General features: G+C 39.5%; 1 protein-coding gene across 4 annotated transcripts in view; it reads right to left on the bottom strand.

The window, feature by feature from the left end:
• Nucleotides 1-4,224: 4,224 nt before the first annotated feature.
• MAMDC2 (MAM domain containing 2) overlaps nt 4,225-11,040 on the bottom strand; it is a 58,211-nt gene continuing 51,395 nt past the window's right edge. Inside the window, exons 11-14 of one of the 4 annotated variants that reach the window (XM_057402163.1) lie at nt 9,208-9,360; nt 6,101-6,360; nt 4,891-4,975; nt 4,225-4,565 (exon numbers count right to left, since the gene is read on the bottom strand). In XM_057402163.1, the coding sequence (XP_057258146.1) occupies nt 4,504-4,565; nt 4,891-4,975; nt 6,101-6,360; nt 9,208-9,360 (560 nt within the window). In that variant the 3' untranslated portion in view covers nt 4,225-4,503. Of the gene's footprint in view, nt 4,566-4,890; nt 4,976-6,100; nt 6,361-8,489; nt 8,589-9,207; nt 9,361-11,040 lie in introns of those variants that run through there. The other 3 variants (XM_057402166.1, XM_057402164.1, XM_057402165.1) reach the window with 3 other exon arrangements.

Below are 11,040 nucleotides of genomic sequence, written 5' to 3'. Positions count from 1 at the left end.
AGGAACTGTGTCTATAGTATCTTGCAAATCATAGAATTGTAGAATACCATGTTGAAAGGGACCTCAAGGGCTGTCTGATCCAACCTTTCTTGGCAAAGCATGACCTAGACTAGATGTCCCAGCACCCTAAATGTGCCCAGTGCTGGGGAGTTCAGCACTTCCATGGGGAGATTATTCCAATGGCTGTTCGTTCTCACTGTGAAAAATTTTCACCTTGTGTCAAATGAGAATCTCCTAGGACTAACTTGTGCCCATTACCCCTTGTCTTCTCCATGTGACTCCTTGTAAAAAGGGAGTCTCCATTCTCTTTGTAGCCACGCTTCAAATATGGTCTCATGCTCTGCCAGTGAGGAGGAGTACATGAAGCCGGGAGGAAGCAGAGACAGGACACCTGACCCAAACTAGCCAAAGGGGTATTGCATACCACAGCAGGTCATGCCCAGCATATAAACTGGGGGGAGTAACCCAGAAGGCCAAGATTGCTGCTCAGGTCAGGCTGGGTGTTGGTCAGTGGGTGGTGAGCAATTGCATTGTGCATCACTTGTATTTATTGTTGGTTTGGTGGGGGGTGGTGTTCCTTCCCTTTTTAGTTTTATATTCTCTCCACTTGTTATTTCCCTTATTGTTATTACTAGTAGTAGTAGTTTTGTATTATACTTTAGTTATTGGACTGTTTGTATCTCAACCCATGGGTTTTGCATTCTTTTGATTCTCCTCTTTGTCCCGCTGAGGGTAGGAGGGGGGGCAAAAGGGAGAGTGAGTGAGCAGCTACATGGTTCTGCATTACCGGCTAGGCATAAACCGTGACAGTGTGTCTAGCTAATTAAAGTATTAGCTGATTTATGAGTAAGCAATGTTTCACTTAGTTAATATAGTCTCCTAAATCAGTTATGTCTCACGCTTGCGGACCAAAAGGGTAGAGCTGGACTTACAAACAGTGACTTCAAGCCAAAAGAGAAGGAGGAGGTAAATTAAGGAGCCATTTCAAGATATTCCCACTAAAGATTGCTGAAGAGATCTGGTTTTACTAGAGCTTGTTAGGGAGCATTTTCCAGGATCTGATGGGTATGAGTGCCAGTGACAGCTGGAAAAAGGAGATGTCAGAGGCTGCCAAGTAGGCAGTTCTTAGACCCAGAGGAGTTCTTGAAAGAATGGAGGGAGGATGTAAAAGCCAATACAGAATGTAAGAGCAGCGGGATGTAATTACAGTATTTAGCAGTGAGCAAAGGAACATAGCAGAACATGGCTAAGAGACCAAAATGCTTATATTTAAGAAAACCATATGCAGGTGGGAAAAATAGAAAGGTGAGGGAGGTGGACAGGGAAACAACAGAGGAAGTATTAGAAGAAAACAGCAAGAAGATGAATATCGAGCAAAGTAATGTAATGGATATTGAAAGTTTATTCATTCATTCATGCTCAAGCAACTGAGAAACTTGGTATCACAAATTGAAATGTTTTTCCAAAGGAAATGTTAAACAAATTTGCCATCTGACACCTCGTGGGGTTTTTGGGGCAGGACAAGACTGATGTTTTCTCTTTTTCAAAAAATATGAAGGGTAGAACCTTTTGACGCAGTGTGTCATGTTTCAGGAAAAGCGTGTTTTCTTGAGCCTTTTATTTTACACAGTGGTCCAAATGGAGCAGTGGGTCTCTTGAAGTGTGGGCAGTCACACTTGTAACCTGTGTTCAGACCCAGGTAAATAAAATGCTAGGTCTTTAAGTGCTCAGCTTGAGCTGTTCTAGTGAAGCTTCATGACGTCATGTGGAGTTGGATTTATGTTAGGCTTATTTTTCTGTGATACAATAGCCAGCCAGAATATGGTTTCATTTATGTCAGTGTAAAGCTAGAATGACAGTTATATATTGTGTTATTTTGTGTTTTATTTGGCATAACTAAGATCTAAATTGGGCTCTCTTTTTGATAACTAATAAGGATAGTGAAGAAAAAAAGGTTAACCAATGGAAGATATTTAAATAATAAAGACAGGATTAAACAAGAGGGCAGTAAAAGGGCTTTTTCTCTATCTCAGACAAATTCGGTTCCACTCTGCACAAAGCTACATTTAGAGCCATCACATACAAGCTTGTTAGTGTCTGGGATTTTACAGCTCCTTTTGAATCAAATCAGTTACTTGTAGGTTCCTCAGTAGCTTTTGAAGAAATTTTCAGACAGTAAACAAGCCTATTATAGCACAACTCAGGACTGTTCTTTGCCCTGCTCTGGTCCCTGTATGGCTACTGCCGCAGTAAGAAGGGATCCGAGAATAAATATTAACGGATCCAGGGCAGAAATCAGTTGCATGGGGAGTTTCTTATTTAGACAGAGCTGAAGGAATGTTTTCTATATCAGCATAAAACTGAAGTTTGATGGGGGGTAAATGTAAATGCACCTTCCTTAGTTTTCAGATGTTTTGCAGCCATTCTTTCATTAGTCTCCGAATTTCCTATTCTATAGACTGATATTCAGCAGGCACTGAAGTAATGTAAAGTAATTGTGGAAATTTTCCATCTATTCTTTAGTGCCTTCAGCAGAAATGTGTGGAAGGTTGCTGTTGTTCCCCACTGAAGGAAGAATTTACGCTTTTTTTTTGCAGTCAGGACAGTGCTTCACACCCTGTGGATAAACTACCCTCGGTGATATCAACAAAATCATCTTATCAGTGAGGTTTCTAGAGGACACTCAATGGAGAGCAGGATGGAGTACTTTGCTTATGTTCTTATTCTTGTCAGCCTAAATCTGATTACTTGGATGGCATTATGCAGAGCTGCATAAATTGTTAGAGACAGGAATCCAGTAGTTATATTTTGTGCTTCATTTTGTTTACAGAAAAGTCCCATCAGAATTACGGAAAACCAGCAAGCCTGATGAATTTAACCACTTCATTTTCACTTATTTTCTGCTTAAATAATTTGATCTGAATGTCGATCCCAAAGGCATATGCTTTACAGAACAACACTGACTCTTAAGAAACAGTTCATTGTTTCTGATTGTTTTAATTTTCAGAATAATGTTAAAAGTGATGTGTTCATAATCAGCTGCCAATGGGGACTGTAGATAGCTAGGATAGGTAGTTGTCAGTTACTTTTGGCTCTTCCTTAGTCTTTAGGAAATAATAAACTGCTTCAATCTGTGTGGTCAAATAAACACATTAATACTGAATGTATTCAACTGAACAATTTCTTCAACTGTTTGTGTCACCAACATGAAAACTGACTGCAGATGCAAGGAGCTAGATTGTCCTGGGTGCTGTTTACCCTTACAGGCTGTTTGGAAAAATATGCTTTGTTCTGAAAGAAAAGGCTATTCCCACTATTCAGAGCTCACGTTTTGTGGCAACAACTTGAATTTGGTGATTGTAAGAACTGTTTCAATGGCTTAATACAAGAACTTCCTGTAGCAGATCAGATTGCTTTCTGTCAGATGTCTTAGGTGATGTGACCCACGCATATTCAAAATAGTGAATTCAGGCTGTTAGAGTCAGTTTTTTCTCATTGCATTGATAACTATAAAGTCTAGAGCAGAGCAATAAGATGATTTTCAAAGTTACATTTTATTAGGAAGTTATAATTTCAAAACAAAACTTTGTACACAAACACATCAAATTTTAAAAATTAGTAAGTTGTGTGAATTCAGTTTCCTACTAATACAATGCAAGGCATCTGTGGTTGGGTAAAGTGTAAGTACATTCACTGTGAGTGTACAATTGAAAAAAAAAAAACCAAACAAGACTTGTATGCCAGAAAGCATGGCTTCAAAGGGTTTCATTTCATATAGTTCAAAATGTCAGCAGCTTACACTGAATTATACTGGAACACTAAAAGTGAGTTTGTTATTGGTAAGGAAGACAAATATATTTGTTAAAGAATACAAAACCACAAAAAATTGCTAGCAGAGTGTTAAGAGTTTCCCAGAGAGATTTGTCATCATGAGTAATAGCACTTAACCTGTAGGCTATTGCTACAGGTAATAGCTATTGCTATAGGTATTAGTATTGCTATAGGTGTAGTATTACCTATAGCAATAACTATAGGTAATACTATTTTCTTTATTATTTCAAAATATTTATAATTTCCTTAACAAAAATCCATTCTGTACCCAACACAAAACATTCACTGAATGCAGATTTAAGATGACACAATATTGGATCCTAGTTGTGCACCTTTTATCTTTTTACCTATGTACCAGAAAGGTGGGTTGTTGTTTATTTTTTTAAAAGGTGCATTAAAATGAATGATCTGTGCAAAATGGGAAGCGTTTACGTAATAACTGATGCAAAACTCATGCAAAAGAGAAAAAATATAAAAAAATCCCCCAACAGTCTAAGAAGCCCTGAGTCAGTAATTTCATTTCAAAGGCGAGGAACGTAAGTGCTCTGTGTTCTTATACATTGGTGCATACTCAAACCAGTATTTACTTAAAACATGTTTTAAAATAAACAATTTGTGCAGTTTCTCACATATGGGTCTTCTGTGCACTTCATTCCATTCAGCGGACTGTATTTAATATTCAATTTCATTTAAGCTGTCAGGATAGCCTGATGAGAATTGAATTTCTTCCACTTCTAGAATACAAAGAAGGGGAAAATACTGTAATTATTTGTATTTTTATCATACATAAGAATGCATAAGACAGAATGTAATTACCATGCTGTATTAAAGTGAGACTGCCATATGTTTTTTGAAGTCTACAGCATCTCTACTAGTGCAGATTCTGAGGATTGTCTCTCATCTTATTAGAAAATAAAAATTCTTCACTAATCCAGCAGCACAATACTAAATTCAGATCCATTCAGGGTGGTTCAAGGGAAGAAGTATCACTTCTCTAATTACAAGATGCACTGTGAATTGCTGGGTGTCTCCTAAGATAAACAATCTGTTTAAACTTACCTAAACAGGGTCCTGCCTGAAACAGAATATCATCAATAGCAGTGTCACTTCTTATTGACACACCACGGATCGCCTCAAAAATAATCTGTAAAGGTAAAACACAGCTTTTCATGAATCCCACAGGAGAGGAAGGACTAAAAAAAAAAATAGTACCCAAGCAGTCTGTTCAATGATCTAGTGTGTCTGGAAAGCCTGCTTCTCGGAAGGAAACCTCTATGCTCCGTCAGTGGACTGATTGCCCTGGTCAGAGAATTTGGGTGTGTGGTGTGCTAAAGGAAGCAAATCTGTTTGCACAGTTTGTTAGGAAATGGCTGTGTGTTATAGACCACTCATAATTTGTCTCTAGCAATGTGGCATTTCTGTGTTGCTTTTCAGCCCAGGTGTGTAGCTGTGTGTGTTCCGTAGGTAAGCAAAACTTGGAGGGGAGAAAAAGCATGACAATATTGTTGTGGTCTTACTGATGAGGGTAAACTTGTTTCTTTTCTTCAAAAAGGTTTCTTTTTGTCATATGTGTGGGGTTTGTTGTTGGTTTTGTTTGTTTTGATTTCATTGTTTGTTTCCTAATTAATTTCCAGACTCTTAAGGCAAAGTGAATAAAAATACACAGACAACATCTTTGGTTAATGATCAGGCCAGTAATTTCAGCTTCCTCTTTGACAGAGAAACTGAAGCAAGCTTTGTCTCTGGCACTACTGAAATGATAGCACTCTTGAAACCAAAGGCAGAGCTCTGGCTTGGTTAACTTCCCTTGCCTTTGGTGCCACCTCAAAAAGACTGTCCTGCAAGAAGCAGCCGTTTTATCACAGCATAGTGGTTATGTCAGATCTAGACAGGACTTTAGACAGCTAAAGGAAAAGAAATTCTGCAAGTGATATAAATAAGAATATATTACTGCTGACAAGAAATAATGGGAAAACAGCATTTAAATACTTTTTTTTTTAATTAATGAACTATTTTCATACTTGAAGCCTATTAATGTCTTCAGTAATTCCTTCCCTACCTTCATTTGTAAGAAATTACATGTTACTTCAGCTTGTTCAGGTGTCCATTCAATGCTATCTACATTTAACTTTTTTTTTCTTCATACAATCCAAAACTTGGATTTTAGCACATTGTTCAGTTCAATATTCTGTTTTGACTGGTTTTTGTTCGTTTGATTTTGTTTTGTTTTTGTTTTGTGGGTTGGGTGGGGTTGGGTTTTTTTTCTTACCTGGTAATTTCTATCACTTTCATATTCTATCAGTCCCCTTAGCCATGAGATGCTTTGTTCCCCTGTCCTCCTCCACAAAGGAATCTCGTCTTCATCACCTTCCTTTTTTAGATAAACACTTAATAATCCAGTCCCAGCTCCATACATATTATAGAAAAATGTCAAGCACTGTTTTCCAGAGACTCCTCTTAGTGATCTTGAAACTAGGTATGCTCTCTGTCCATAGACCATGTCAGATGCCTCTATGTACATGTAATATCCTTAAAAAGATACACAAGCAAATATTAGCAAAGTAGAATACATTCTATTGGCATGTTCACTATGCTTAACAAGCTCAGTATGTAAAAAACTATTATTGAAACTGTTTTGATAAAGATTTTTATGCCAGAGTCAGTACTATTTAGAATTAACAATGGAAGAACATAGTTAGCTGGTGATCAGATATTACAAGCCAAAAAGAAATATTCCCGTATGCATTCTCAATTCCACATGTAGAATTTTGGCCATACAATCTGCAGGATGCAGCTGTTACAGAAATTTTACCAGGAGATGGGAAATGGAGATTTTGCTGAATATGCACAAAGCCATCTTTTTAGATAAAGATATCTGAAACAAGATAAAACATTTTTTACTTTGTTAACTAGGAGTATTTGATATTTTGTTAGCTAAAACCAAACTAGTTTTCCAGAGTAATTTGAATTGAGCTTTCATAGAGTGAAACTTCAAATGCACAGCTGAAATAACAATGCTTGATAATGCTTAACATGGTTTACACTCGATCACAGTTGACAGAATAATAATAGCTTTTGGTGAGCCTTTAGGCAGTCCAACTGCTTTTGTAATCTGGCTAAAATTTTTAACAGACTGGATAGATAGATAGCTACTGTGAATGAACCAGCTTGTCTGCAACTGACTTTATAACTTATTGAATGAATGCTAACCAATGTGAAAGAGGGCAAATCCAAAGGCCCCCAAAGCCTTTTAAGCTTATGTAAGCATTTGAAGTTCACAAGCCTATGGGCAGTTGCATCCATTATCATAGAATCATAGAATAGTTAGGGTTGGAAAGGAGCTTAGGATCACCTAGTTCCAACCCCCCTGCCATGGACAGGGACACCTTACAAAAAACCATGACACCCAAGGCTCTGTCCAGCCTGCACTTGAACACCACCAGGGATGGAGCATTCACAACTTCCTTGGGCAACCCATTCCAGTGCCTCACCACCCTAACAGGGAAGAACTTCTTCCTTATATCCAACCTAAACTTCCCCTGTTTAAGTTTGAACCCATTACCTCTTGTCCTATCACTACAGTCCCTGATGAAGAGTCCCTCCCCAGCACCTCTATAGGCCCCCTTCAGATACTGGAACGCTGCTATGAGGTCTCCACACAGCCTTCTCTTCTCCAGGCTGAACAGCTCCAACTTTCTCTTCCTATCTTCATACAGGAGGTGCTCCAGTCCCTGATCATCCTCGTACCCTCCTCTGGACTTGTTCCAACAGTTCCATGTCCTTTTTATGTTGAGGACACCAGAACTGCACACAATACTCCAGGTGAGGTCTCACAAAAGCAGAGTAGAGGCGCAGGATCACCTCCTTCAACCTGCTGGTCACGCTCCTTTTGATGCAGCCTGGGATACGGTTGGCTTTCTGGGCTGCAAATGCACACTGGTGGCTCGTTCATTTTCTCATTGACCAACACTCCAGAGTCCTCCTCCACAGGGCTGCTCTGAATCTCTTCTCTCCCCAGCCTGTAGCTGTGCCTGGGATTGCTTTGACCCAGGTGTAGGACCTTGCACTTGGCATGGTTAAACTTCATAAGGTTGGCATCAGCCTCCCTCACAAGCGTGTTGAGGTCCCTCTGGATGCCATCCATTCCCTCCAGTGTATCAACCGAACCACACAGCTTGGTGTCATCGGCAAACTTGCTGAGGGCGCAGTCAATCCCACTGTCCATGTCACCAACAAAGATGTTGAACAAGGCTGGTCCCAACACCGATCCCTGAAGGACACCACTCATTACTGGTCTCCAGTTGGACATTGAACCATTGACCACACCTCTTTGCATGCAGCCATCCAGCCAGTTCTTTATCCACCGAGTAGTCCACCTATCAAATTGATGTCTCTCCAATTTAGATACAAGGATGTTGTGTGGAACAGTGTCGAATGCTTTGCACAAGTCCAGGTAGATGACGTCAACTGCTCTACCCCTGTCCATCAGTTCTGTAGCCCCATCATAGAAGGCCACCAATTTGGTCAGGCAGGATTTCCCCTTAGTGAAGCCATGCTGGCTGTCACCAAGCACCTTGTTGATTTTCATGTGTCTTAGCATGCCATCCAGGAGAATCAGCTCCAAGATTTTGCCAGGCACAGAGGTGAGATTGACTGGTCTGTAGGCCCCTGGGTCATCCATTTTCCTCTTCTTGAAATTAGGGGTTATATTTCCCCCATTATGCTAAGGTAAGTGGAGTTGTTACTGAGGTCCTTCTCTGGAGGAACACCAGCACCCAGTGCAGTTCATCACTACCAAAAGTCATCAGTACTGCCTCAAGTATGGGGGCAATTCTGCTGTAGTTTTCTGTGTGCTCGCTCATGCTAATAGGGCCCCGCTTGCCTAAATACCTTAAATTACACAGGTGAGGTTATGGAGCAGATTTTCAAGACAAAGAGTCTATGGGACTTCTTTTCTTATTCATGTTTTCTTCTAAGTTTGAACAGCAAGGTGTTCAGGTAGAAGAGATCCCAGCCACTTGTTTGCCTGTTGTAGTGAATATTCATTAAATATTCACTAAATATTCACATATAAACTAGGGATTCGGAAGCAGACATTTCTGCAGGGTCTAGAAAGTCATCCTGTCTTTTTTTCTTGCAAAGGAAAGGGCTACTTTAAAACATGAAGACTAAATTATCCAGTTGGCTTGTGGATAATTCAGATTAAATGTCACATTCTCAAAATCGTTTTCATGTCCCTAAGAATGTCCCTACTTCATTTCATTGATAACTGTTTTGAACAGAACAGTAAGAACTTTATTCTAGGTTATAATTTCAAAGAATTTTTGCTTAACTACCGATCTGTGTTCTGAAAGTTCAATGTGGGGCTTAACTCACCTACCCCAGTAGTGTGGTCTCCTTTTGGTCCAGTGTAAGAAGTGGGAGTTGGACCCCTCCTCCTATGCCAGCTCCCACGACCTCTCTTCTTCTGGGTAAACACACACTCATCTTTTTCAAAATTACACTCTCCAGGACTGGGCAGCAGTGGATCTATAAGGAGAAGACACTGTTGAAAACTGCAAATGTATTAGACAGATATATGGAGAAATTGTACTAGTAATGTATTGCATTCACTCAGCTGCTGAAATCACTCATATCTACCTAGCAATATTTCCAGTAGTCACAAGCTTAAAAAAGCTGGCCTCAAACTGATTTGTGAAAAGTAATTTCATCTTCTTCACAGGTTTGGGGAAATCTGTACCCGTGTCTGGCTCACTAACATGTACTAGTATTCTGTAAAACATCTTACAGAGTTTATTACCTCATTCTAACTCTTATTGCGCAATGGGCTATACCAGTGTAGTTTTCTTCACTATTGTGGCACCCCAAGCAGTTTAATGAGCTCCAGTGTGTATAACATGCATTTTAAATGAGCCTTGCCAAAGACTGGAGTTTCTATCTGAAATCAAACACCACATTTAGCTCTCCTATGTTGCCATGGCACCAGATTCAAATACCACATACAACAGACCACAGAGCTGCAATTACTAGATTATTTTCATTACTTCAATTCTACTAGATTATGCAGAAGACAGTAACTTGACAATTCAGGTGCTTGCCAGGAAGCTTCTGTCAGCTCTTCTACTGTGATCTCAATCTGTAGTTCAGGAGCAGACACTCTGAGCTGTTTTCACCTTTTGCAAAGAAGGAAACCTTGATAACTTTATGTATGCCCTCATGGGGCATTGTTGGGACATGTTTCTGCTGCCATCAGTGACAAGATCCAGTATGACTGTACATCCAAGTATCAGTTCTGCACCTTTGGTTCCTTTTCAAATTACTTAGTAATTACAGAAAGGTAACAGACTGCTATTGAAAATACTTTAGAAAAATAGCACCTTGTTTTATACATGTAATTTCTCTCGGTTCTGTAATGGTTAGATGCCTGAATGCATGAAATACAGTCAAAAGAGGTCATTAAAAAGTTATTCTTACATGGGAGTATAAATGGCATGCCCTCATCACCATTTCAAAGGCATGGCTTTATTCTGAAGAAGAATGGGATTATAGATTGATGCCTGTCTCATGAGAATGGTTTCCAAATTAGAATACAATCGTTGCATTGTCAAGCCTTAAAGAGCCCCAGAAGAGGGAGTTTGGGTGGATTCAGAGAAGTTAGCCTGTGCATTTCTGAGGGTGAAGTCTTGCTCAAAAACATTCAGTTCCTCCCACTACAAAAGAGAGACTTAGACTCATCTGTCTTCATTAGAGAACTGTAGTTCAGATAAGGGACTATGTATTGGCCTGGCACAACTGTACTTCTGGACTAAAAGAATGACACTGTTTTGAAAATATTTCTTTTGGGTCCATTCCTGGTTTCCTAAAAGCCATCTGAAAACTCCTTTCCCCTCATTTGGACTATTGGTTTTGGTTTTCTGTTGTTTGGGGTTTTTTTTGTTTGTTTGCTTGTTTTGGTTTATATTGTAGTGCCCCAAGGGATGCTCATATATATATACTCTGCTCCAGAGTCAGTTATGTGATGCTGATTAGGTTTTAGGTGGCACGCCTGTGAACAAAAACTGGTCTTTGCTACTGCAAAAATAGGGTTTATGCAGTACTTTTTGGAAAAGGAAAAGAAACCACAGTGGGATGAAGGCAGCTGTAGGATAGGCTTGGAAAACGAAGGTATGCGATGAACTCTTAGTAAAAAGGGTAGCAGCTGTTGGATGA

Source organism: Pezoporus wallicus, unplaced genomic scaffold, assembly GCF_028554395.1.
Source record: "Pezoporus wallicus isolate ANWC-B61680 ecotype Strahan unplaced genomic scaffold, APGP_CSIRO_Pwel_v1 contig_6275, whole genome shotgun sequence".
NCBI classification, from domain to species: Eukaryota; Metazoa; Chordata; class Aves; order Psittaciformes; family Psittacidae; genus Pezoporus; species Pezoporus wallicus.
The sequence above is the reverse complement of the archived record's forward strand: the minus strand, read 5'-3'. Positions and strand labels throughout refer to the sequence as shown.